Source organism: Kogia breviceps, chromosome 19 (assembly GCF_026419965.1).
Source record: "Kogia breviceps isolate mKogBre1 chromosome 19, mKogBre1 haplotype 1, whole genome shotgun sequence".
In the NCBI taxonomy this organism is placed as follows: Eukaryota; Metazoa; Chordata; class Mammalia; order Artiodactyla; family Physeteridae; genus Kogia; species Kogia breviceps.
The window spans coordinates 33,906,371-33,932,624 of record NC_081328.1 but is presented as its reverse complement, the minus strand read 5'-3'; the positions used below and the strand labels follow the sequence as shown (position 1 = coordinate 33,932,624).

Below are 26,254 nucleotides of genomic sequence, written 5' to 3'. Positions count from 1 at the left end.
CTTGCAGAGCCCAGTGGAGGACTCAACTGTGTGTGGGGGGGATCCCAGCCATTGGAGTGCTGAGCCCATGGTGCCCAGAGATCCCAGCCCACAGCCAGTGGACCCGGGACTAATCCAGGACAGTGGTTGTCAGGAGAGGAATTAACTCTCAAAAGCGAATTCAGTTGTGGGCTGGCACCCTGCTCTGAGGACACAGCAAGACAGGCCAAGGAGGTGATTGCTCCAGTGAGCATCGATGAGGGAATTCTGCTAAGAACTTCAGAATTCTGTGTGTCTTAGCACTGGTCCAGGTGTGGGAGACGCTGACTGTGGCCCACGGAGCTAATTAATTCTTCTTGCTTTGAAAACTCCTGAAGCAGGCACAGCAGCCAGTGCTCACACACCAGCCAAATCAGAACAAAGCGCAGATTGGGGGCAGGGGGCAGCCTTGCAGAGGCCACAGGTGGGGCCAATGTAGGCCCCACCAGTCTGGGGTCTGGAGGAAAGAGGCCCTGCCCCACAGCTTAAGAGGAGAGAGCTGGAGTTTGAGAGCTGGAGGCTGCTTTGGGGGTGCTCCAGACCTTCAGGGAGCCATGGGGTAAAAGAAACCAGGAGGTGAGTGGAGGGGAGAACCGGCAGCCTTCACTGTTCCACACCCTTCCCCCTGTCCTGTCAATTCCCACCTGACTCTCCCCATTTGCAGCATTTCCTGTCCCTGGGTCTCCCTGACACCCACTTGCTCTGCTTTCTACTCTCTGCTGTCATTCCTGCTCGAAACTGTACCTTGCAATTATCTTATCTTTCCATCGTTCTGCCAGGAAACTCCCGATGCTGAGTTCCCCTGGGATGCTAACTGGCAGGGGAGACGCAGCACAGTCTGTGTGCATTCTGCCTGGAGCTGCAGTCATTCACGGAGAGAGGATGGGGCTGGGGCCATTAAAGCTGGGGGATGTCAGCTGCCAACCCACAGGTCTTTATGGCTCCTCTCAGGAACCTCAAGCTGGAAACATCTTTGTTCTGAAAACTCAAAAGCGGAGTGGACAAGTGCCCACTGCTGGGACTGTACCTAATGCTACAGTGGCCTTGCTACTTATGACCTCTTTTAAGGACACAGGATGCTTGTTTAGTCAGTCAACAAACATTTCCCAAAGACCAACTTTGCCAGGCACTGTCCTGGGTGCTGAGGATACAGTGATAAACAAGATTATCCTTAAGATGGTCCCTATCCTTAAGGTGTTTGCAGTCTTTTGGGGGAGATAAGCAAGACAGTCAGTGACAGAGTACAGGGAGGGAAGGAGGGCTGTGCAGAGGAAGGGCCCCTAGCCCAGGATTGGGGTGTGGGAGGTTCAAGGAAGGCTTGGGGGAGGGGGGTTTGAGTAAAATCTTCAAGAATGAGTAGAGTTAGTCAGGTGCAGAAAGGGAGGTGAGGCACAGGGAGGAGAGTAGCCAAGCAGTCTTGAGAGGGGCGGGGTGTGAGTGCAACAGCTAAGGATACAGGAAATGCATCCTGCCCAGAGGATGCATGGAAATAGCCCAGCCTTCAGAAGACATGGAGCTCATCCTGCCTCTGCCAGGATAAGACAACTCAGGGCCTCACTTTTCTTTTTCTGGTGAGAACGACCAAAACCATAATGTCCTAGGAATATCATAGTTGTTATTCAACGGCTGTGTGAAAGGGGCCACATTCCGCGAGGGGCCAGGAAGGGCAAACTCCCGATGAGTGCCTCAAGAGAGACGGGAGGAGGCAAGGATTACCAGGTCTCCCACCACGATCTCGGAGGTTCCCACCCAATGTCACAGGCTTGGGAATGGCTCTCCAGTAGCAAGATGAGAAGGCTGGGGCCAAAGAGGATGCTGCTGCAGCCACAAAGCTGAAGACAGGCCCCAAGCATCCTAGCCCCAGACTCGAGGAAGGGTTAGTGGAGGATTCCCAGCTGCTCCCCATAGAAGCCTAGATCAGCAGGGCGGGAAGAGACCTTAGATGGCATCTTGTCCAAGTTGCTCAAGAAAATGAGTCCCAGGGACATCAAGCGGCTTGTCACACAATATACTAAAGGTTCTGCCCAAAGTGTGGAGGGGCTTTGGAGGTGACTCAGTCAATCCCTGCCCTCAGGAACTTCACAGACTGGCAGAGAAGGCAGATTCTTCACAGCTAAATATAACCCAAGATACACTGCTACAAGAGTGTGAAAGCTCTATAGAGTCTGGCTCAGAGACCGAGGGAGCCTGGAGACTGGGTGAGTGGAGGGCGGTGGGGGTGGGGCGCAGACTAAGGGCTGAGAGGACTTGCCCAGGGTGGGGGAGAAGGCCCCAGTCCACTGCCTGGGGAAGGGAGAGCCTTGTCCACCCTGCTCCCACCCCCACCTCATGCCGGGCTCAGATCTCTGTTCTGATAGCCCATGTGGCTGAAGAGACTTCCTTCTGGTGACTTCCTGCCTGCCCAGAGAGATAGGAGATGGCTGCTGCTTCTATGCTATCTTACTGGCACGCACCCACACCTGCTGCTGAGCAGCCAAGCGGGAACATGCATTGTTTTAAGAACAAGGGCAGGGAAGAGATCACCTGGGCAGACCCTACAGGCAAGAACAAGGTTGGGAGGCAAGGGTACAGGAGCAATGGGCCAGGGGAAGAAGAGGTGCTGGGGGAACGGGGGATTCCTTCTCAACCCCAAGAGGGGTGGTGAATTGGCTTCTGGGATCCCGTTAGGGAAGAGAGGATGACTGTGGGAGTGGAAAATGGAGGGCGGGCGGGAGCTGTCCCAGCATGGCCAAGCTGTGGCAAGCAGGAGGCCATTGACCCCAAAACCATATTACGGATGCAGAATGTGGAGAATCGGTCTCAGGAGGAATGTGCTAATGTGGGGCCTTTCCTGGGGCCTTACCTGCCCATCCCCCACCCTTATCAGGCTGAAGTGGAGGAAACTAACGGCAAGGTGGATGCCTACTAAATGTGCCAGGAGATATGCTTGATGCTTTACATACCTTTCCCGTTTAATCCTCAGAGTAACCGTGTGACATAGGTACTATGATTATGCTTGTTTTACAGATATGAAAGTGGAGGCAGAGGGTGGTGCTGAAGCAGCAGGTGCAAAATCAGGGAGGGACAGAACCACAGGCAGGCAGCAATTTAAGTGACTCATGGGAAGGCCACCATCTGGATGATGTTGGGACCCCCTCCCATCCCTCTCTCCTTAGGTGTACACACACACACACACACACACACACACACACACACACACGTGCACTTTCTGTGTGGGTGTCTGCCAGTTCCCGGACAACTCGTGGGGCAGAGGTAGCCTCTGGGTTGTCTGGGCACACAGCTCTTCCCATTTCACAGATGAGGAGACTGAGATTCAGAAATGAACGTGACAAGGATTTCTTCACGGAGGGAGTCTTGCTAAGTCCCTTTTCATGCCCCTTGATTCCTGGCGGCCACCCTCCCCCCCCCCCGCCCCCGACTCCCCGCAGAGTCGTGCGCGGTGGGAGGGCGTGTGTGTCCCTTGGAAACAGACCCTGCTCCAGCCCTATCAGCTTCATCTTTCCGGGGCATCTCTCCCGGCGCGGCCCAGTGGCCACCCGAAGGGCTTGTCACTGTGTCAATGGCCCGCCGCCACTGTCCCCAAATCCCTGCGGGAGCCGCAGTTTCTTAGAGGCGCTGTCTCAATTCGACCCAAAGGGCCTGGGGGAAGGGCTTGGAGGGGCGGGCCGGGGCGGAGCACGGGAATGAGGCGGCTCTGGGCGGGCGCTAGGTCTGTCCCGGGCTGGTAGAGACCGTGCTCGCCGTCTTCGCAGCCGAGCTCCGGCCCCATGGACGCTCTGTGCGGCTCCGGGGAGCTCGGCTCCAAGTTCTGGGTAAGGAGGTGTCCCGGGACTGAGGGCGCGCACCGGCGAGCCCTTAGACAGCCCCGGGGAGGGGGCGATGTGATGCCAGGAGGGGGCCTGGTGGCCTTCAGGACCTGCCCTGTCCTCCCCAGCCACATGGGAGAGCCTGGGAAAGCCAAGTACTAGGCTCCTGGAGGGCTCGGTGGGTGGCACCCTGAATTCAGAAAGTGCCCACACCTCACCGCAGTCCCTCTCTGGGGCTGACAGCAGGGTGCAGAAGTGGCATTTCCCCATTACTAGATGCTGATGACACTTCAGCACCTGCCCCATGGACTAGGACTTGGATGCCCACTCCCACAGCTGGTCGACCAGGTGCTTTGGGAGCCTGGCTCCACTGGGCTGCCCCCTTCTTAAACGGTTCCTGCCTTCTTGGGAAGGGTTCCTTCTTTCCTCTGGGCAAGAGCCACCAGAGAGGAGGTGAGCCTCACTGCACCGGCATCAGGAGAGAGAGGCAGACCTCACTCTGGAGGCAGGCCCTTACCGGTATAGGATAGCAGGATTTCCTGGTCCCCCCCTCTCCTTTTACAGATGGGGAAGGGGAGGCCCAGAGACTTGCTCAAAGTCAGCCAGTTAGAGGAAAGCAGAGCTGGGATAGAAAAGCAGGCCTTTTCATTCACACGCCAAATCCCTTTCTAAGACATCAGGCTGCTTTTCAGGCTGCTGACTCCAGACCCCCAGCATAGTTGAGTGTGGTCCATGTAGACAGCGCAAGAGCTTTCTTACAGCTTTCAAAATCTACTCACAGCAGCTCCCTTGATCATCACTGCACCTCTGGGAGGCAAGTGGTGGGCCCAAATGGAGACGCACCACCACTTGCCTCCCAGAGCTGCAGTGATGATCAAGGGAGCTGCCCAGCATAGGCTGGTCTCAAATCCAGGGCCTCAGAATGCCAATGGCAACAGGATTTAGAGATTGGCATTCTGAGGCCCTGGATTTGAGACCAGCCTATGCTGGGCAGCCCCCGGATGATCACCGAGAAGCCCCTTGAATCTGAGCTCACTGCAGCTCTGGGAGGCAAGTGGTGGTGCGTCTCCATTTTACAGATGAGCTCAGATTCAAGGGGCTTCTCGGTGATCATCCGGGGGCTGCCCAGCATAGGCTGGTCTCAAATCCAGGGCCTCAGAATGCCAATCTCTAAATCCTTTTGCCATTTCAAGTATTTGTACATATGTGCTTGGTGTTGTGTGTGCCCAGTGTGTGTTACCCATGGGTGGGTGCTTGTGTGGGTGTGTGTGCACATGTGTGTGCCCATGTATGTACATAAGTGTGTCTATACAGTCAGGAACCCCACTCTTGGGCTGTGTTTGGGCTGGACTGAGGGGAGTTACATGGATTTTTGAAATGTAGGGCAATGGAATACCTGTAAAAAATATCTTTGGGGATCTCTTTTATTCTCTTGGTCACTAAATGGTTAATCAGAGATGGTGCAACTTCTCTGCGGCTGCCCTTCTTGCCATAGGAACCCTGTCTGTCATCCAGCCTGGCCTGGTCACATGTTGCCAGCATCCAGAGTTTGCCCCTTTGGCTCAAGAGTACACTTCCTCTCACTGCCACTTGAGCCTGGTCGATGTGGCTACAGCATGGTCACGGTGTCTGAGGTGGCCAGGCGCAAGACTTGTAAATTAAGGGGGCAGATGTGCCCAAGTGCAAGGGCCCCCTGTTCCTGGGTGGACAGTTAACCCTGAGAGCTTAGGACTGTCCAGGGACAGGCTTCAAGGGACCAGGAGTTGGGGAACTCAGGACTCCCTCCCTGTTCTCAGCTTAGAGATCCTTTGGCTCTACCCTTCCATGATACTGTGGAATCAAGGGTCAGAGCTTGGGGGCTTGGAGCATCTGGCCTTGCCCCTCATTACAGAGCTGGGGACACTGAAGGAATGGACTTGTCAAGGTCACATGACAATCAGCTATGGAGTGCTGGACTGGGAAACAGGACCCTGAGGTATGGCTCCAACTTTGCCAGTGCCTGACGGTGAACATTTGGGCTTCTGGACTCCCGGAGCCTGAACTTCCTGTTGCTCATGAGCTGTGTGTACCTCCTCTGAGAACCTCAGGGTCCATGGGAGGCTCAGCTATGTTAGGTCCAAGGGATGACTCCCTTGAGGTCTCTACGTGGATACCTCAAATGACAAGGGAACTGACCACTCCTCTTCCCGACCTCAACGTCTAAACACCTTCCTTCCTCCACATTATCTTCTTGGCTCCTGAAAGCTTTTCCAGGCTGTACGCAGTGTGGCTGGTGACTGGAGGTGGAGTGGGAAGAAACCAGGAAGTTTCCCAGCTCATCCTCTGAGGGTTTGCAGAGCTGAGACAAGAGAGGCAGGGTCTGAAGCCCAGAGGCTGGAGCTATAACTTTAGCTCTAGCTCAGTTACCCCAAAGACCTGGAGTTCAGGGCTACTCATTGGTGCTGTGCTAGTTTGCATCTCATTTTCATTGTATATTATTCAGGTATACTTGTCCCTGAACCTTTTATCTTAGGGGCCTGTGGGTGACCCACCTTGATGGAAGTAGTTCAGGGAAGCCAGGAGATACCTGAGCCATAGGTGAAAAGGTGGGGGAGGGGGACATGATTCAGGCCCCTCTGGGCCACTCGTCTACTCTACCAAGACTTTTTTTTTTTTTTTTAATTATTTTTGGCTGCGTTGCTGTGCGTGGGCTTTCTCTAGTTGCGGCGAGTGGGGGCTACTCTTCGTTGTGGTGCGCAGGCTTCTCGTTGCGGTGTCTTCTCTTGTTGTGGAACACAGGCTCTAGGCGCGCGGGCTTCAGTAGTTGTGGCTTGTGAGCTCTAGAGTTCAGGCTCAGTAGTTGTGGCGCACGGGCTTAGTTGCTCCGTGGCATGTGGGATCTTCCTGGACCAGGGCTCGAACCTGTGTCCCCTGCATTGGCAGGTGGATTCTGAACCACTGAGCCACAAGGGAAGTCCCTACCAAGCCTTTTTTGCTAGCTTATCTTCACAGCCTCAGTTTTTCCACCTGTGAAATGGGGAAATAACCCATCTCCTAACTACCTCACAAGACTGCTGTGGAGATCAGATAAGATAGGGAATGTGAAATGATTTGAGAACTTAAAACTCTCTGTTGGTGACAGGTCATGATATTCCTGGGAAGAGGAATAAAGAGAAAGAGATATGAGGTTAGAAGGAGGTGTTAGGTTTGGGAAGACCTACAAGAAAGGGGCTGGCATGGCTGTTGGGCCATGGGCTCCCATTTCAGCTGTTTGCTGGGGAATTTGTGGCTAAATCCATCCACCTCCGCCCCAGCTAAATGTGAGGGCAGGAGCCCCAGGGGACCCACGGACATGCGCACACACATCATGCACTCACACACACTGTGTACTGAGTGAGTGACTCATCCTTTCTTTGACTCTCTCTCTTACCTCTACCCACTTTGGGGTGGATTACCAACATCTCTGATCATGCTTGGGAGTTTCATGGGAAATAAATTGCAAGAGAATGAACTGTGATCAAACAGCCCAGCCATCTTGGAGCCAGAGATGCCTCTAGAACAAAGAAGGTGGAAGTGTCCCTTTCCTGCACCTCATTGCCCCCTGCCTGGAGGATTACTCCGTTCTGAGCAGTGGAGTAGGGCAGCACCAGCCGTGAAGAGAGTTCACAGAGGAAGGGCCTGGGGCTGTTTGCCCTCAGGAGGTCTTGACCTATTTGCAGAATTAGCTTTCATCTGAGGCTCCAGGAAGTTCCTGGGAGGCTGATGCTGCTTAGAAATCCAAAGGTCCTAACCAAAAAACTGGCAGAGGCAGGGCCCCTGAGGTTAGGCCAGTGGGTAGGAGGCAGACACCCCTCAGCCTACTGGACACCAAACCCCACCCCTACCAGGAACCCAGTCCTCCCTGCCAGGCCAGGACCACTAGAATCCCTTCTCTCCATCCCATCTGGGGCAACAAAGCTGGTGCTAGACCACTTTGAGCCTTTGAGCTTCTGGCTTCTGGAAGAAAGATTTTGTCCCTTGTGGCCCCAGGCTGGCTTCTCCCAAGCCCTGCTGCTCCCTGACTGCCCTGGACGTGGTCTGGAGGGCTGGAGACTTAGGAAAGGAAGTGAGTCAAGGAAGTGGCATTTGGGAGGGCACTTTGCCAAGCCCACCTGCCGGTCCCCTGACCAGGAAATGGTCTTGGAGCGTGGGGCCAGCCAGGGAGGGAGATCCCAGCGGGGCCTGCCGGGTGACCCGCCCAGGAGGCAGGATCAGAGAGCCTGAGTTGTGTCCACCCCTCCCTGGTGTGGCTGTCCCAGGGGCAACAGGTGCAGCAGGATTCTGAGAGAGGGGGTGAGACTTGGATGTGCCACTGCTGTGTGACGGGACCCCTCCCCTCCCCCACCTGGAGCTGTTCCTGTTTCCAGTGCTGGGGCCAGGTGGTGGTGCTGGGCTGGGGGTGGGTGCTAACAGGGGCCTAACCCTGGCTTGGATTTCTCCTTCTAACTGGATACTCAGGTTTCTAGTCCAGTGGCTCCCAGAACGCCAGCTAGTCTGTTACCCCGTGATGGCAACCCCTCCCCTGAGCTCTATGAAAAGGACTGCAGCAAAGAGGTGATTTGAGGGCAGGCTGTATGGCCGAAAGATTTTTAATGTTTCAGGTGATCTGGACACATGTGTTCTCTCCCCAAGGTGGGCTGTCATGTTGGACCCCTAACGGGGACTGGGACTCTGGAGCTACACGGCCTGGGTTCAAGTCCTGGCGTCAGCCCGTGTGAACTGGGGCCGTCACTTTCCAGCCACGAGTGTCAGCTGGTGTGAACATTAAATAATAATCTTGGAACACAGTGGTGCTCAAATAAGCAAAGCTGTTGCTGGCTGGCAAGGCCCCTTTCAGAAGCAGACGCGCAGGCCAGGCTGTGAGCCAGGCTTTTGCCCCCACCCCCACCCCCACCCCCAGGCCCTTCCAAAAGCCGCAGTTTCAGCCACAGCACATGTGAACAGGCCCTTGCCCTTTCTGCACCTCCATTTCTGCTGAGATAAATGAACTTGTCAGTTGATCCCTTCTCCCCACCCTACAGGATTAAGGAAGTCATTACTCTTCTCGTGACAGAGGCTATCAACAAGCCTGGGGCCCCGGGGGCTGGGAAGTCCCTGAAGGCGCTGTGGCCCAGCTGGGGCAGAGAGCTCTGGGGTCCTTACTGCCACCTGCCCCCTGCTGGGGTCTGCAGGGATTTCAGTCTTGGTGCCTATGAAGGGTCCCCTGCTGTGTGGTCCATTCTGGGTGCCAGACCTTACCAGCCCCATCCAGCTGTTTAATCACGTAATTAAGGTAGCTGTTGTTGCCATGGAAACTGTGTGGGTGGCAGTGGGGGAGGGGCTGTGGGCTCAGCTCCCAGCCCAACTGGTGTTCTTCGGAATGGGAATTGGGGGCCAGTGGTTTGAGAAGGGGTCACCCATCGGGTTCTGTGGGATTGCAGGGAGTATCATGGGGTCCAGGAAGTGACCTCCACCAACCGTGTCATTTACCCTTAGCTTTGTTTGGGTCGGAGAGCCCCTCGCGTGCCTTGGTGTCAAAGAGAGAGCATCCTGAGTTCCTGAGCATACAGTTGCAGGGTGGGCTTTGGAGGGTGACTTTCATTTATTTGTTCACTCATTCTTTCTTTCTTTTGTTCAACAAATGCATAGGAGTGCTGTGTCTGTGCTAGGAACTGTTCTAGGCAATGGCGAATATGCTGGTCAGCAGAACTAACCAACCCGTCCCCACGGAACACATATTCCAGTGAGAGAGGACAGAAAAACAATAAACATAAGAAGTAACTCAATTATATACTATCCTAGAAAGTGATAAGGGCTATGGGGAAAATAGGACAGGCCAGCAGGAATGGGGATACAGGAGCACGATGGGGGTTACCGTTCCAGTTTGAATCAGGAAGCTCAGGGTGGACCTCCACGAGCAGGTGAGGTCCGAGCACAAGCTTGCAGGTGACCAGGGCACGAGGCACAGCACTGCTGCCTTGAGGCAGGCACAGGCCTGACGTTTGGGGACCACACTGAGGCCAGGAGGCAGGTGGGCTGAGAGAGGGGAGAGGGGAGTGGGGAAGCTGAGGTCAGAGAGACAGGGGAGCAGATGATGAGGGTCTCGAGGCCCCCTGGGAGACTTTGGCTTTTACTATGAGAGAAACGAGGAGCCCTTGGCAGGTTTGAACCAGAGAAGTGACATGGTGCATCACTAAGATGTCTGGCTTAGGTTTCATGAAGACTTGCCTCCAGCTGCTGTGCTGGAGGAGACTGCTAGGCAAGAGGCAGGCGTGGAAGCAGGGAGGCCAGAGAAGCCGCGACGCCACGATCCATGTGAGACTGTGGGCTGGAGAGAAGCAGTCGGGTCCTGGATGTATCAGGGAGATCCAAATGCAGATGACTGTTTATAGATTAAAAAGAGTCGAATATAGCCCTTTCATATCGTTCAGCCTAATAATTTGAAGGTAGAGTGGACAGGATTTGCTAAAAGGTTGGGTGTGGGCTCTGAGAGAAAGAGAAAGAATCAAGGATGACTCAGAGGATTCCGGCCTGGGAGAAGGAAAGCACTGCCCTGCATCAAGGTGGGCAGGCTGGAGAAGGGGGGACGGGGAGGATTTCCGCTCTGAACATGCTGTGCTTGACGTGTCCTGTCGTTGTCCTAGCAAGCAGTCTGAGGTAAATAGTCTACGGACACAGGCCAGGACAGGTACCCACTGTCCTCTGGAGAGGGCTCTGCCCAGCTGGGACATGCGTATCTGAGGGAAAGGAGCCCAGGCCGGATCTCCCTGTGGGTCAAAGCAGTCATCTTGTCCTCCCAAGACCTCTTGACTGTTGCCACAGTGGAACTTGTTTATGAAACCAAAACAAGGTCCCGGCAGCCTCTGCTCAGTCACCTGCTTCCTCCAGTGTTGCCCTATTTGAGTCAGGGTGCTTTGCTGTTCATTCTCCCCCGCTGCGGGGAGCTGGCTGGGATGCTGTCATTACTCCCATTAGTGTGGAGACTGAGGTTCAGAGAGATGAAGTCTCCAGAGAGGCAGCCCGCACTGGGTCTTCTGCATCAGGGTTTGGTTCTCCTCGGGACCACTCCCTGCCTGCCTCAGAGAGGCCTGACCCTGACCCAGTGAAAGTGGTGATTCCTGGTTGTGCCTTTGAACTCAGGCTCCCGTCCACCTATACACACTCTCCCTTGTCTGTCAACGTACAGACCTTGACTCACAAGGTCAATCTGGGCTGCTTCTCATACCTGGCCCTGTGCTGGGAGCTCAGGCTCCCGTCCACCTATACACACTCTCCCTTGTCTGTCAACGTACAGACCTTGACTCACAAGGTCAATCTGGGCTGCTTCTCATACCTGGCCCTGTGCTGGGAGCTGGAAGGTGTGGGGCAGGAGAGGAGAGGAGTAAGAGTAGGGCCCAGTGTCTATCCTTCACGTCGCTGTAGAGAGAGGATGTATTCACAGGTGCAGGTCCAAGCAGCACAGGGTGGGAGAGACCCCAGCTCGATGCCATGAGGCCTGGGTGTCCGTCCCAGCTCCCAACTGCCAGGTGTCCTTGGACATGTTGCCAGAGCAGGTGGAGCCTGCTTTTTCTTCTGCGTAACATTGTTCGTCGTCTTTTCTTTTGGAATAATGACCACGTAAGTGCTATAATAAAGTGCTACTGAAACATAAGGGGTCTTGATCACTCTCAGCTGATAGTCGCTTATCTGACTGTTGAGAGCATACACAATAAAGCAAGGAAAAGCCCGCTGGAGGCTGGGGTACCCCAGAAATGCTTTCTGTAGGAGGTGAAGCTCAGCTTGGGCCCGGAGAGGCTGGCAGTTCACTCCAGGCCCGAAGACCAGATGGTCAGAGTTGGGGGTGGCCTTGGGCCAGCTCTCTGGATGGCAACTAAGTGGATGGGATAAATGGGCTTGCCAAGCATTAAAGCGGGGTGCAGCTGCCCCTTGACAGTGGAATGGATAAGTGCATGGGTCCATCCATACAATGGACCATGTGCAGAAATGGGGAGGGAGAATCCACACTCACACTCAACGCCAAGGATGACACCCCCAAACGCAGTGCGGAGAGAAGAAGCCAGACATGAAAGATCCAGGAAATGTGTGATTTCCTTTATAGGAAGGTCCCACATGGGCAAAATCACATGTTGTTGGAACTCAGAACAGTGTTCTCCTGGGATGAGGAGTGGCTTGGAGGGGGCACAACAGGGGCTTCTGGGGGTTGGCAATGTCCTGTTTCTTGATTCTAGTTCTAGTTACACAGGCGTGTTCAGTGTGTGAACGTTCACTGAGGTGGATACTTAAGCTGTGTGTACTTTTCTGTAAGTATACTGTACTTGGCTAAGAAATGGTTTTTTTTGTTGTTGTTGTTGTTTGTTGTGGGGTTTTTTTGCGGTATGCGGGCCTCTCACTGCTGTGGCCTCTCCCGTTGCACCCGTTGCGGAGCACAGCCACTCCACGGCACGTGGGATCTTCCCAGACCGGGGCACGAACCCGCGTCCCCTGCATCGGCAGGCAGACTCTCAACCACTGCGCCACCAGGGAAGCCCTAAGAAATGTTTTAAAGAGGAAAACAATATGGGCCAGGGCATCTGTCTCCCCTCCCCTGGTACAGCCTGATCAGGCCTACAGAATAACCCCTCCCTGTGACCCAGTGCCCAGCACAGGGCCATGTGCCCAGTGCCTAGCAAGAGTCTTCTGGTCCTTAGCTCGCCTTGCTTGAGCGACTGCTGAGTACAGGGCTGTAGAATTCAAGATGTACACAGTACAACCTCTGCCCTCCGGGGTTTGAGTGAAACGCCCCGAAGAAGCATATGTCCCTGGATCTCATGCTCCCCAGGGGCAGGGACAGGTCTGTTCTGAGTGTGCCTCCCCACTGTGCCTGGCTCATAGCAGGCCTTTATCAGAGCGTCATCAAGTGGAAGACATACTCCAGAAGGCAGCTCCGTCGTTAGGTGCTGACTTCAGAGCAGGAAGGGTGCTCAAGATGGGAGAAGTGGGTCCTAAGCCTGGCCCACCACCCTTCCCTGTAGTTGTTGGGATCTTGACAAGTGGAAGAAATAGGGACCAGGCTGAGCGAAGGTGTAGGAGTGAGACTCTCAGAGCAGTTTTAGAGTGAAGTGAGTTTGGCAGTGGGGGACGGGGGCAGTGAGAAGGCAAGGAGGGGTGCTTGCACTTGGCTCCGGGGGCAGCAGGGGCCCCTGCAGGTCTGGGGCCATGAGGCAAGGGGCACAACGCTGCCTTTCAGGAACCTTGCAGCCATGGGCAGGTGCTTTGGAGGCAGAGGGCTGACTCAGATGGGATTAAAGAGTGAGGGTAGGCTGAGGAAAGGGAAGCAAGGTGTGCAGACCACTCCATGAAATATTTTCTTAAGATGGGATAACTCAGGCACATCGATAGTTTAGTAGTTCACATACAGACTGCCAACAAACACATGAAGAATGCTCAACATCATTAATCGTTAGAGAAATGCAAATTAAAACTACAATGAGATATCATCTCACACCGGTCAGAATGGCCATCATCAAAAAATCTAGAAACAATAAATGCTGGAGAGGGTGTGGCGAAAAGGGAACCCTCTTGCACTGCTGGTGGGAATGTAAATTGATACAGCCACTATGGAGAACAGTATGGAGGTTCCTTAAAAAACTACAAATAGAACTACCATACGACCCAGCAATCCCACTACTGGGCATATACCCTGAGAAAACCATAATTCAAAAAGAGTCATGTACCAAAATGTTCATTGCAGCTCTATTTACAATAGCCAGGACATGGAAGCAACCTAAGTGTCCATCAACAGGTGAATGGATAAAGAAGATGTGGCACATATATACAATGGAATATTACTCAGCCATAAAAAGAAACGATATTGAGTTATTTGTAGTGAGGTAGACGGACCTAGAGTCTGTCATACAGAGTGAAGTAAGTCAGAAGGAGAAAAACAAATACCGTATGCTAACACATATATATGGGATCTAAGGAAAAAGAAATGTCATGAAGAGCCTAGGGGTAGGACGGGAATAAAACACAGACCTACTAGAGTATGGCCTTGAGGATATGGGGAGTGGGAAGGGTAAGCTGTGACGAAGTGAGAAAGTGGCATGGACATATATACACTACCATACGCAGGGTGGATGGCTAGTGGGAAGCAGCCGCATGGCACAGGGAGATCAGCTAGGTGGTTTGTGACCACCTAGAGGGGTGGGATAGGGAGGGTGGGAGGGAGGGAGACACAAGAGGGAAGAGATATGGGAACATATGTATATGCATAACTGATTCACTTTGTTGTAAAGCAGAAACTAACACACCATTGTAAAGCAATTATACTCCAATAAAGATGTAAAAAAAAAAATTTCACATAAATAGATAGATAGGTAGATAGATAGTTCAAGGCCAGTTGTGGGACTTGAATGCCATGCTTAGACTTTGTCTTCTAGTCAGTAGGAAGCCACTGAAGGTTTAGAGGCAGGGTATAAGATTATCCTTTTGTTTATTCATTTGTTCAGCAAATGTTTAATTTAAGTTATTTAAGCAAATTTTTGCTGAGCACCTACTATGTGCCGGGCACTGCTCTAGGTACTTAGGATACATCAATAAATGAAATAAGATTCTTTCCTTCAAGAAACACACATGCCAGCAGAAAGAGATGAGAGAAAACATAATAAATTTCTAAATTATGTAGTATGTTAGAAGGTGCTAGGTATAGGGAAAAGAAAAAGCAGAGAAAGGTTAAGGGAGTGGATTGGGAATGCTGGGGGTAGGGTGCAAGTGAAATATTAAACAGGGTGCTCAGCCTAGGCCCCAATGAGAAAGAAAGACTTAAGGATGTCTAAGGGAGGAACGTTCCAGACAGAGCAGCCATTGCAAAGACCCTGAGGCAGGAACATGCCTGTTATGTTCAGGAATAGCGATGAGGCCACTGGCTGGAGAGATGTAGGAGAGGCGGTGAGAGAGGTCACAGGTTGGCGGGAAGGGACGCTGTGGGGGGCCTTGCAGGCTCTTGTACGATGTGTAAAGTGGAGATGTCCAGTCGGCAGTTGGATTTAGAGTTGGGGATTTGGAGAGTGGTGGGGTAGAGAGATAAACTTGGGAGTCATTGGCCTGTAGGTGAGACTGGAAGAGATTGCCCCAGGGGTGAGTGCAAATGGAAAGGGAAATGGAGAAGAGGAAAGGACTGAGCTCCGGGGCACTCTGATGCCAAGCAGGGCAACCAGCAAGGAGACTTAGAAGGAAAGACCAGGGAGGAAGCGGAAGACCAGGAGAGTGTGGGCAGGGATCTGGGCCTATAGGGCATGGAAAGGAAGAGACCAGGACCCCGGTGGAAATTGCTCGGGAAGAGGTGGGGGCCTGGGCTAGGCTGATGGCTGAGGAGCCAGGTGGGAGGGGCCTGGTGGAAGAAGTTATCATCTCAGTGTTACCGTTGAAGAAACTAAGGCCCAGAGAGGTGAAGGTCAAGCGTCGTGCCTAAGGTCACACAGGTATTGAAAGACGCAGAGCCAGTCGTAGTGAACAATATTTATATAGTCAAAAAAGTGTGATCTGTGAATATTTATTTAACAAAAGCCTGTGATGTTTCTACACTGGAAGGCTGAGGAAGTTCAAGTGGAGAGAATGTAAGAGAGGTACAGCTTTAACTTCCAGAAAAAAGGAAAATAGTGATTATCAAATAGTGGTAGATCATGTAACAATATTAAAAGCAAAAAACATAGAAGTACCTACCAGAACAAGTTAGCATATTTGAACATACTTACCCCTGGAAAGTGGAACTAGGGGTGGGGAGTGGTGAGGCAGGGTACCATTTTCTTTTCATGTACCTTTAGAATTATGTGCATGTTATAACTTTGATAAAAATTAAAATGACAATTATTTAAACTGGCAGTTAGAAGGTAGAGGGTTCTATCTTCTGGTGTTAAGAGTTGTCTCTAGGTGGATGGGATTGTGGGTGAGGTTTGGGTTTTTTTTTTTTTTTTGGCTGCCTTGGGTCTTCGTAGCTGCACGCAGGCTTTCTCTTGTGGCGAGCAGGGGCTACTCTTTGTTGTGGTGCATGGGCTTCTCATTGTGGTGGCTTCTCTAGTTGCGGAGCACGGGCTCTAGGCACACGGGCTTCAGTAGTTGCAGCACGTGGGCTCAGTAGTCGCGGCACGTGGGCTCTAGAGCGCCGGCTCAGTAGTTATGGCTCACGGGCTTAGTTGCTCCGCGGCATGTGGGATCTTCCTGGACCAGGGATTGAACCTGTGTCCCCTGCATTGGCAGGCGGATTCTTAACCACTGTGCCACCAGGAAAGTCCCTTTCTTTTTTTTAGTTGTTTATATTTTATGAGCTTTCTGTAAAGACAGTCTAATACTTTGCAAGAAGGGAGAAAAACATTAGTTCAGCAGTGGCCTTGGGGGAAACAATCTTAGTGAAATATGTGTTTGAATGTGTTCCCCCATCTCTTTCCAGAAAAATTCTTAGGTGCAGAGACAAAAAGCGGTCTTATCTGGACTCAGTGGTTCCGCAAGACACGAGACTGTCAGTGCTAGAACCAGGACAGTTCTATGCAAACTGGGGTGGTTGGGCACCCCAGCTTTGTTCAGCTCTCTCCACATCCCCTTGTTCCTTTGAGTTGATACCCACTGAGGAGATAGGTGGGGCAGGGGTGGCCTCCCCCATTTTAAAGGAGAGGCAACTAAAGCTCAGAGAGGCTCCCTGTCCCTTCCCTGGAAGAGCCTTAGAGAGAAAGTGGGCTCTTCAACCATGTGCATATATTGCTTTGATAAAATTAAAAATTAATTTAAAATAAAAGAGCGGAAATCTAGAAAGACAGAAAGCAGATCAGTGTTTGCCTGGGAGGGATGGGCTGCAGAGGGGCACAAAGGAACTCGTGGAATGGTGGATTATTCTATATCTTTATTGTGGTAGCAGTTTTGCAGGTGTGTACAACTGTCACTCATTGGATTGTGCACTTCAAATGGGTGCAGTTTATTGTGCTTAAATTAAACATCAGTTAGAGAGAGAGAGAGAGAAAACATGAGGAAATGGAGCGCCCTTAGCCTCCTGGAAGAGCTGACACTCGGGACAGTACCTGCTGGTTTGCACACTTAGACTTTCATATTCACAAACCTTCCGACCCCCAGAGCGCACGGGGCAGCTCTCTGGCCCAGCCCCCTCCCCGGAGCGTGAGCCCAGGGCCGCACAAGGCTGCCCCTGAATTCTTCTCTTTGTCCCCAGGACTCCAATCTGTCCGTGCACACAGACAACCCGGACTTCACTCCCTGCTTCCAGAACTCCGTGCTGGCCTGGGTCCCCTGCATCTACCTGTGGGCCGCCCTGCCCTGCTACCTGTTCTACCTGTGGCACCGCCACCAAGGCTACATTGTTCTCTCTCGCCTCTCCAGGCTCAAGACGGTCAGGGGCTCAGGGCTCTCCTGTGGGTGGGACCAGGACCTAGGAAATTCTCCTTTTAATGGGTCCGTTTCCCCACCCTCAGTGACTGGTCTGGGTTCCCCATCCTCACCCTGCTTGTGCTCAGGGCCATGGCAGCCTGCCAGCTGGGTCTGCAGCGCAGTAAGATAACCTCTGCTTGGGGAAGTTCAATCAAGTTCTCCAGCAATGCTCTCCCCACCCTGGAGAAGCTTCTGGCCAGTGCCCAGCCCAGCCCTTGGGGGCAAACCTGGGCAGGTCTGTTGGTTTCAGGAGCAAAGGCTCCTCCCCAGTGGGGACCATCCCTTTCTTTGAGGATGGAGGCCCCAACATGTGCCCTGTTCATAGGCCTTGGGCGTCCTGCTGTGGTGTGTCTCCTGGACTGACCTCTTCTACTCCTTCCATGGCCTGGTCCACGGTTGGGCCCCTGCCCCCATCTTCTTTGTCACCCCCTTGGTGGTGGGGGTCACCATGGTCAGTGTGGGACCAGGGAATCTGGGTTGGGGAGGATCTCCAGTGGGTTGTGGGATTGCGATGGGGGAACCATGGGCTCTGAGGAGAAGGCTGGACACCTTAGGAGTGGGTAACCCCAGAAACATATGGCCATGTGGCATGGGGAGGAACGGAGGCAGGTCCAGATGTGTGTGCTCTGGCCCAGCCTCCCCTGCCCTCCCCGCACAGCTGCTGGCCACCCTGCTGATCCAGTATGAGCGGCTGCAGGGGGTTCGGTCTTCGGGGGTCCTCATCATCTTCTGGTTCCTGTGTGTGGTCTGTGGCATCATCCCCTTCCGTTCCAAGATCCTTTCAGCTTTGGCACAGGTAAGCGGAAGAGAGGAACCTGCCAGGTCCACTGCTAGGACAATCTAGGGATTGTCCCCAGAGCTCAAGGTCACTGCTGGGTCCCCGGCTCCTCCCTTCTGCCCCTCCCCAGCTCCCAGGACCTCCTCTGCTGTTCAGTCCTTTTTGTGTCATTCCCTACTTGTATCTCTGCTGAGAAGCAGACTGGTGAGTAGGGTGAGGACCATGGTAACCCAGGGGAATGCAGCATTGCATTCAATGCGGCCATTGTTGGCCGTTCGTGGGAATGTATCAGCCACCGCCAAGTACGATGTCTGTTCAGTGAGAGCAGGTGCGCAGACATGAACAGTTCGGGCTTCCCTGGAATCCCGTTGTCTTGTTCTCCCCTTTTTTCCCACCTCCCTCAGTTCCTGGCCTTCCTCTTGATCTTCAGTGGTGGGCACGGGTGGTAGGAACACCGGAGATCAATCTAGTGTCTCCCTGTTTCTCCATCTCCAGAGGAGACAGTCAAGTATATTCATAAGAGCACAGGCTGGGAACAACCCACTTACTCTTTGTGATTTTGGGTAAATTCCTGAGCCATCTAGAGTCTCATTTTCTCAATTGCAGACTGAGTGTCATAAGATGTCCTGCCTGTTAGGGAGGGTTAGACAAGGTGATGTAGATGAGCAGGGCAGATCTCCACAGAACAGTGGACCCCCTATGACCTTTCCCGTCTCTCAGGAGCCTCTTGGCAGGGGGACCCAGGTACCCACTTTTGCTGACTTCTACCCCAGAGGGATCTGGTGCCCCAGAGGGCTCCTTGGGGCAAGGCCTGCAGGCCCAGGGCTTCCCAAGCTCTGATGCTGCTGTCCTTTCTCCCCCAGGGCAAGATCTCAGACCCCTTCCGCTTCACCACCTTCTATATCTACTTTGCCCTGGTGCTCTCTGCCCTCATCCTCTCCTGCTTCAGGGAGAAGCCACCGTTTTTCTCCCCCAAGAATATGGACCCCGTGAGTCTTAATGGAGGTGGGTGGTCGGGGCGGGGGCCACAGCCCACCCCTCAGCCCAGCCCTCAGCAGCATCCCCCATCCCTTCCAGTTCATTCCGTCTTCATGTCACCTCCACAGTATGCAAACTGGGGCTTGGAGCAGCGAGGAACGAGGCACCCCCCTCCCCTGCCCTGCCTTGAGAGGGTGGTGTGCACTCCTGATTTCCCCTGCCCCACTCTTGCACCTTCTAGAACCCCTGCCCTGAGGCCGGAGCTGGCTTCCTCTCCCGCCTGTCTTTCTGGTGGTTTACAAAGTGAGTTGGCTCTTCCCCAAGCCTGGGGGCCCCGGGGAGGGGAATGGGGACGGATAGTTGGGGGATGAGAAAGAGGAAGAGGGGAGCAGGCCAGGAGTTCAGGGGCCCGAGGGGCTGTGAACACACCCAGTGGGCGTGGGGCAGGTGAGGACGGGGAAACCTGTCTGTCTGGGCTGGGGGCTGAGTACCGAGGCCGGTCCTGGCCCACTTCTGATCCCAGGGCACAGGCCAGACCTGTGTCTGGCAGGCTATTTGGTCCAGCTCTTTGGTCCAGGGATAAGCTTGCAGCTGTCATTTCCTTGGGCGCCCCTCAGAGCAGCTAGAGCAGGAGAATTGTGTCTGTGACCTGGGTGACAGCTCATCAACCATATTGTACTAAGGAGGCTCCTCTGGCTGGGACTCCATCCATCCAGCAGGCCTTGTCATCCCCCAGGGCCGCAGCCAGCATGGATTTTGTCATCAGTGCCCAGGAGTCAATGGGGCATCTGGGAAGGAGTGAGAAAGGGCTGGAATTAGGAACTTGGGGTGGGAGGCAGTGACCCCCATCCTGCTCACTGTGGGAATAAAGGAAACACTTTCCTTGACCACAGCTCCCTAGGGACGTCCTCCCCTCTGGAGACCCTTGTCCCCAGGCTGCTAAACTCTGACCCAGGGTGGTGGCGCCTGTCCACCCCAGGTTGGCCATCCTCGGCTACCGGCGGCCCTTGGAGGAGTGGGACCTCTGGTGCCTGAACGAGGAGGACCGCTCCCACATGGTGGTGCAGAGGCTGCTGGAGGAGAGAAAGAAGCAGCAAGAGCAGGCAGCGCGGTAAGGCCCCCCTCCTCCCCCGTCCCCCCGCCCTCCCACCCCCACCCCTTCCTACCCCCCAGGTCTCCTGCAGGCGAGGCTGGTAGGCCCAGGAGATCACATGGCTGGGCGTGGGGAGAAGAGCAGGTGCACGTGGTCCTGGGGTGGGCAGCTCAGGCCTGGGTCAGCTCTCCCAACGCTACTGATGCTGGAGAATGGCTGACACTTACTCTGTCCCAGGCATTGTCCTTATCGTGCAGACTAACTTGGTTAATCTCCGACAGCTACCGTGCAGGTTCTATTGCCTTTGTGTTCCAGATGAGGTCACTGAGGCACAGAGGTTTGGTGATGCACCCAAGGTCCCCTAGTTGGTGGTGGCAAAGCCAGAATCCACACCCAGCCGTCCGGCCCCACAGCACTCACCACTGCACTGCCCTGCCTGACTTGAAGGGTAGATTCCAGGGACTTCCCTCAGGAGGGGACGGGGCCGGGCGAGGAAGGTTGAGGCCAGCGCCCCCTCTCAATCCTGCTTCCTGCGTGGAGGCAGGGGCTGGAAGAGATGACCCTGTGGCTGAGGGCCTGCCCACGGGCATCCTGTCTCTGGCCGACGACCCAGCCAAGAAAGCTGAGGCTCTGAGTCCTCCTTCTTCACCCACGTCCTCCACCCCCGGCCCCCCAGGACCGAAACCCCTTCCACCCACATCCTGGGGCCCAGAAATCCCATGCTGGTTCCACCTGAGCCTCTGATGGCCGACTAGCTGTGAGGGAACCAGGGACATGGACTTGGTCAGCAGTGTGTTGGGCTCATGGCTTGGAGCCTCTGGAAGACCTAATGGCCCCCAGTCTGCCTGCTGCACCCCCTCTCTGTCCCTCCATGCCACCTCCACTCCCTCCCTGCTCAGCTTGCCAGTGACTAGGCCACTAGCCAGCCCTGCCCATGTCTCCCTTCTTGTCAGCATCCTCCCTGGAGCCAGCCCTGGGGGGACATGGAGAGGGCCGCAGGTTGGGAATTGCTGGGTGTATAGTCCTTGAGGAGCAGTTAAGGCACCCCTTCGTATATCCTCTAGCACCTGAAGACACTTGGGGATTCTCAGCTGCAAAGACTCATTGTCCTTCCCCCTCCCAGTTCTGAGAGCCAAGAGAGCAGCTCCCCCTCCTACCTGCTCCTCGCCAGCCCCGGTGGCCCTTGGCTTCACGGGGCCCATGTGCCCGCTCCTACCCACTTCTCCTTCCTCCCCGGACCAGACACCAGGCTGCGGAGGCTTCTGGGAAGAGACTGTCCAGCGAGGATGAGGTGCTGCTGGGGGGCCGGCCCCAGGCCCGGGAGCCCCCCTTCCTGCGGGCCCTGATGGCCACCTTTGGCTCCAGCTTCCTCCTCAGCGTGTGCTTCAAGCTGATCCAGGACCTGCTGTCCTTCATCAACCCACAGCTGCTGAGGTCTCTCTGTGCTCCCTCCCACGCAGCCCTTCCCGGGGCAAGGGGCCAGCTGGCTGGCTGGCCTCGGGGACAATGTGTAGAGAAAAGAGCTCCAGACCAGGAACCAAAGGGGCTATCCCCACTTTCTGTGTGACCTTTGGCAAGTGGCAGAGCCTCTGCACCTCATTTCCCCATTCACATCTAACTTATCTGGACTAAGTACAACTGCCAGGTACCCGGATGTATGCGTTAACATACATTCTCTCTTTTAATCCTCCTGACAATCCTACAGAGAGGTGCCCTTTTCCCGTTTTATAAACAAGGAAGCAGAAAAACGAAAAACAATCCAAAAAATGAGGAAATAGGAACTCAGAGAGGTGAAGTGACTTGGCCAAGGCTACACAGCTGGGAAAGATGGATTTGAGTCCAGGGCTCTGAACTCCATCTACGGTGCTCTTTCCAGATGATAGGCTCCGCCTCTATCACGTGCGTGGCTTGGGCTAGAAAGAGCTCTCAAATGAGGGGATGGGAAGGAGCTAGCAGCTGAGCCCTCAATCCTTTGACCCTCCAATCATACATTTGTGCATTCATTCATTCAGTGAACATTTTGAGCCCCCAGGGTCCCAGAATGGTGCCAGACACTAGGTATACAAAGATAACTAAGATATGGTCTTAAAGTCTTGTGGGAGAAACCGACGTGAAAATCTATTAGAGCACAGTGTGGGCAGAGGTGTACTTAGGTGTCTGAAAAACCCCCAGAGGAGCAAGGCAGCCAGCCTGGGAAGGGACAGGGTACACTTGACAGCCAGAGAGGTTATGAAGTTTGGAAGGACAGGCAATTTGCTAACTAGGTGAGGAAGGAGGGGAAGGTGCAAAGTCACAAAGGCCTGAAACAGCACAACTCAGGAACTCCAGGTACTTCTGAATGCTAGAGGGGGTGGCGGTGACCAAAGGAAGGGGCAGAACAACAAAGGGAGAGAGGGAGAGCTAAGGAAATCCTTGAAGGATCTGAAGCCAGGGAGGGCTGTCTGGTTTGCATTCTGGAAGGATCCCCTGCCAGTAGTGTGGGGGAGGCAGGGCAGGGTGGCCACATGGAAGTGGGCCAACCAGGTCCAAGGAAAGTCCAGGTCAGGAATGAGACAGGATTGAGGAGCTCCTCTCTGGAAATGAGTGTTGGTGCCAGGGAGAAAGAGCGGAAAAAGGTGACCTGGGTTCTGGCCTGGGTAGCTGGAGGATGATGGATCTTTTGCTGAGATGGTGAACTCAGCAGGAAGAGAGACCTGGGCCCTGGGCAAGGTGGTGAGGGGCATCTTGGCCATTCTGGGCCTGAGTTGGGGACGACGTTGGGAAAAGAAGCCAGATTGTGGCACAGAGAACCCTTCCGGGGGAAGGCGTGGCCTCCAGTGAAGCAAGTTGACCAGTATAATAGAGCCCGAGGAAGGCAACGTGGAGTTTGTTGGTGACTTTGCCAAGAACAGAGGCTGCGACGCAGGGGAAGGGCCTGAGAACAGGGTTTCTGCAGCGGAGACGGGGCCAGTGGAGGTCTAGAAATCTTAGTTTTCTAGGGTAACAGAGTAGCACAAACTGGGTGGCTGAAAATGTATTCTTTCACAGTTCTGGAAGCCAGAGGTCTGAAATCAAAGTGTCGGTGGGTAGGTTCCTTCTAGAGGCTCTGAGTGAGAATCTGTTCCACGCCTCCCAGGTTCTGGTGATGCTGGAGGTCCTTGGCATTCCTAGGCTTGGGCACTCATCGCTCCGTTCTCTGCCTCCATCTTTGCATGGCATCCTCCTGTGTGTGTGTATGTCTGTCTGTCTGTCTGCATCTGTGTCTCTGTGTGCAAATCTCCCTCTCTTTTCTCTTATAAAGACACCAGTCCCTGGATTATGGGCCACCCTACTCCAATATGACCTTATCTTAACTTGATTACGTCTGCAAAGACCCTGTTTCCAAATAAGGTCACATTCACAGGTACCAGGGGTTATGACTTGAAATGTCTTTTGGGGAGTTACACCCAACCCACAGCAGAAGAAGCCTGGCCATGACTATGGAGGTTGCTCCATGGGGTCAAGGGGAGGTTTGTCCTAACATGGAAGAGACTTGGTCATGTCAGTCGGCCAAGGCACAGAGCTGCCAGTGGAGAGGAGGATACTGAAGACCAGGAGAAAGGGGGCCAATGATGAAACGTGTTCCTGAGGAGGCAGGTGGGATCCAGGGCTTGGGGGGCAGGACCCGACGTGGAAAGTTGAAAGGACGCCTCCTGCCCTGAGGCAGGACAAAAGGAAGAGGGCAAGTGTTTGCAGGGAAGTTTGTAGTTGGCAGGGAGTTCTCAATGGGAAGATTTAAGTGGGCAGCTGCTGAGAGAGGTGGGGAGTGAGGACAGGTGAGAGGATAAGAGGTGAAAAGGACTGCGGGAGAGGAAGTAGATTAGGGCCCCGGAGAAGGTCACTGGGCAGCGTTGGAGGCCGCTGATATTGAAGAGGATGGATTTGAGGGGCGAGAGTCTGTGTGGTCATGCAGTGGACTTCAGAGCCCTCGGCTGCCCAGAGGAAGGTGCAGGAAAGTCTAATCAATGGACATGTTGCACTGCTTCCTGCCACATGGTCCAAGGAGGCAAGGCCAGTGAGGCAGGTGGCCAGAGGGTGATAAGGGGGTGGGTGGCGGGGGGCCATGGTAGGTAGGAAAGGAGGTGGAGGCAGAAAGGAGTAAGGATGGAGGGCTTGAGGCCGCTCTGCGCCAAGGCCCCCCTGGTCTGCGTGGGGGTGTGGAGGGCCAGCAGCCTCCACCTGAGAGGTTTCAGAGGCAGGGGCAGAGTGGAGGCTAAGGGGAAAGGGGAGGGCAGCAGTGGAGGGAGAAGACTGGGGGAGCCCTGCCACCCTCATGCCTCTCTCCTCACCTTCCAGCGTCCTGATCAGATTTATTTCAAACCCCACGGCCCCCACCTGGTGGGGCTTTCTGGTGGCCGGGCTGATGTTCGTGTGCTCCGTGATGCAGACTGTGATCTTACACCAGTATTACCACTGCATCTTTGTGATGGGGTTGAGGTTTCGCACGGGCATCATAGGTGTCATCTATAGGAAGGTCAGCTGGAGCAGGGCATGGGGGGCTGGGGAGGCCAGCCCTGGAGAGCTTTGGAGAGACTCGCGGGCCCAGTCCATCACCCTGCTGTCCACCTGCAGGCTCTGGTCATCACCAATTCGGTCAAACGTGAGTCCACTGTGGGAGAAATTGTTAACCTCATGTCAGTGGACGCCCAGCGCTTCATGGATGTTGTCCCCTTCATCAACCTGCTGTGGTCAGCACCCCTGCAGATGATCCTGGCAGTGTACTTCCTCTGGCAGGTGACTCTTCTTTCTTTATTTATTTTTTTAAAAAATTTATTTATTTATTTATTTGGCTGCGTTGGGTCTTTGTTGCTGTGCGTGGGCTTTCTCTAGTTGCAGCGAGAGGGAGCTACTCTTCCTTGCGGTGTGTGGGCTTCTCATCGCGGTGGCTTCTCTTGTTGCGGAGCACGGGCTCTAGGTGCACGCGCTCTTCAGTAGTTGTGGCTTTCAGGCTCTAGGGTGCAGGCTTAGTAGTTGTGGCTCATGAGCTTAGTTGCTCCGCGGCATGTGGGATCTTCCCGGACCAGGGCTCGGACCCGTGTCCCCTGCATCGGCAGGTGGATTCTTAACCACTGCGCCACCAGGGAAGTCCTGGCAGGTGACTCTTGAACCCTGATCTCTGCCCCCTTCCTCTGATCTTCTCCTTCCTTCAGATGGGACAAGAGAGGGTTATTCTGGGTCAGCAGAGGGGTGGGGGACAGGACTGTGAGGATGCTGGTGTCTGCAATCAAGTCTTTCTAGCCTGTGTGATAATCCTTCTCACAGAACCCAGGGGAGGGAAGAGGGACTTGGAGGCAAGGTGGGTGTGACTCTGTCATTGCCTGTGTCTGTGTTTGCCTTCCTGTGTGTCTGGACACCCTTCTATGTCTGCCTGTTTGTCCCTATCTCTTGGCATTATCTGATGGCTGGCTGTTTTTGCAAATGTTTTCGTCATTTTGGCTTTATCTGTGTGTCTGCTTTTTGCTGTCCATCTGTTTGGCTGACCACCATCTTTTGCTTCTTGCCCTTCCCTGCATTTCAGGTCAGTAGGCCTCTGTCTGTTGGGCTCTGTCTCTATACTCTGTCTATCTGTCTAGTCTATCTGTTGTGCCTCCTCAGAACCTGGGTCCCTCTGTCCTGGCTGGAGTCGCTCTCATGGTTTTGCTGATCCCGCTCAACGGAGCCATGGCTGTGAAAATGCGTGCATTCCAGGTGGGTGCTAGCAACGGCGCTGCCCCTGCCTGGAGCCTTGGCCAGGAACCTGGCGGAGGGCAGTCACTAACCCGGGCCTTACCAAGTACCCTGCTCACTGAGTACGGATGGCTCCAAGCCACTTTCCCAAACCTTAGCTTATTCTAGCCCCCAACCCTGAGAGGGTTTTAGAAACATTCTCATTTTGCAGCTGAGGAACCAAGGCCCAGAGAGATTATAGCAATCCAGAATCAGGCAGAGCTGGGAATCAAGCTTGCCTCTTCTGGTCTAATGAGAGTTTCTCCACCACAGTGTAATGAGTGCAAACAGCCAGTCATTCAGTCCTTTATTTGCAAACATTTATTGATGTCTTCCCTAGCTTCCCACTGTACATAGAATAAATGACAAATTCCCTACCACCACCCACCAGGCCCCTGCTCACCTTTCAATCCCTCACCCCCTGGGATATGGCCAAGTTTCAGCCAGTATGGC

At 54.0% G+C, this 26,254-nt stretch overlaps 1 protein-coding gene across 4 annotated transcripts in view; it reads left to right on the top strand.

Annotated features, from left to right (window-relative positions):
- Nucleotides 1-3,729: 3,729 nt before the first annotated feature.
- ABCC3 (ATP binding cassette subfamily C member 3) overlaps nt 3,730-26,254 on the top strand; it is a 45,109-nt gene continuing 22,584 nt past the window's right edge. Inside the window, exons 1-11 of one of the 4 annotated variants that reach the window (XM_059047183.2) lie at nt 3,730-3,830; nt 17,014-17,190; nt 17,554-17,679; nt 17,887-18,024; nt 18,870-18,995; nt 19,226-19,287; nt 19,964-20,095; nt 21,320-21,511; nt 24,392-24,569; nt 24,668-24,829; nt 25,691-25,783. In XM_059047183.2, coding sequence (XP_058903166.1) covers nt 3,786-3,830; nt 17,014-17,190; nt 17,554-17,679; nt 17,887-18,024; nt 18,870-18,995; nt 19,226-19,287; nt 19,964-20,095; nt 21,320-21,511; nt 24,392-24,569; nt 24,668-24,829; nt 25,691-25,783 — 1,431 coding nt within the window. In that variant the 5' untranslated portion in view covers nt 3,730-3,785. Of the gene's footprint in view, nt 3,831-17,013; nt 17,191-17,418; nt 17,464-17,553; nt 17,680-17,886; nt 18,025-18,869; nt 18,996-19,225; nt 19,288-19,963; nt 20,096-21,319; nt 21,512-24,391; nt 24,570-24,667; nt 24,830-25,690; nt 25,784-26,254 lie in introns of those variants that run through there. The other 3 variants (XM_067021047.1, XM_067021046.1, XM_067021045.1) reach the window with 3 other exon arrangements.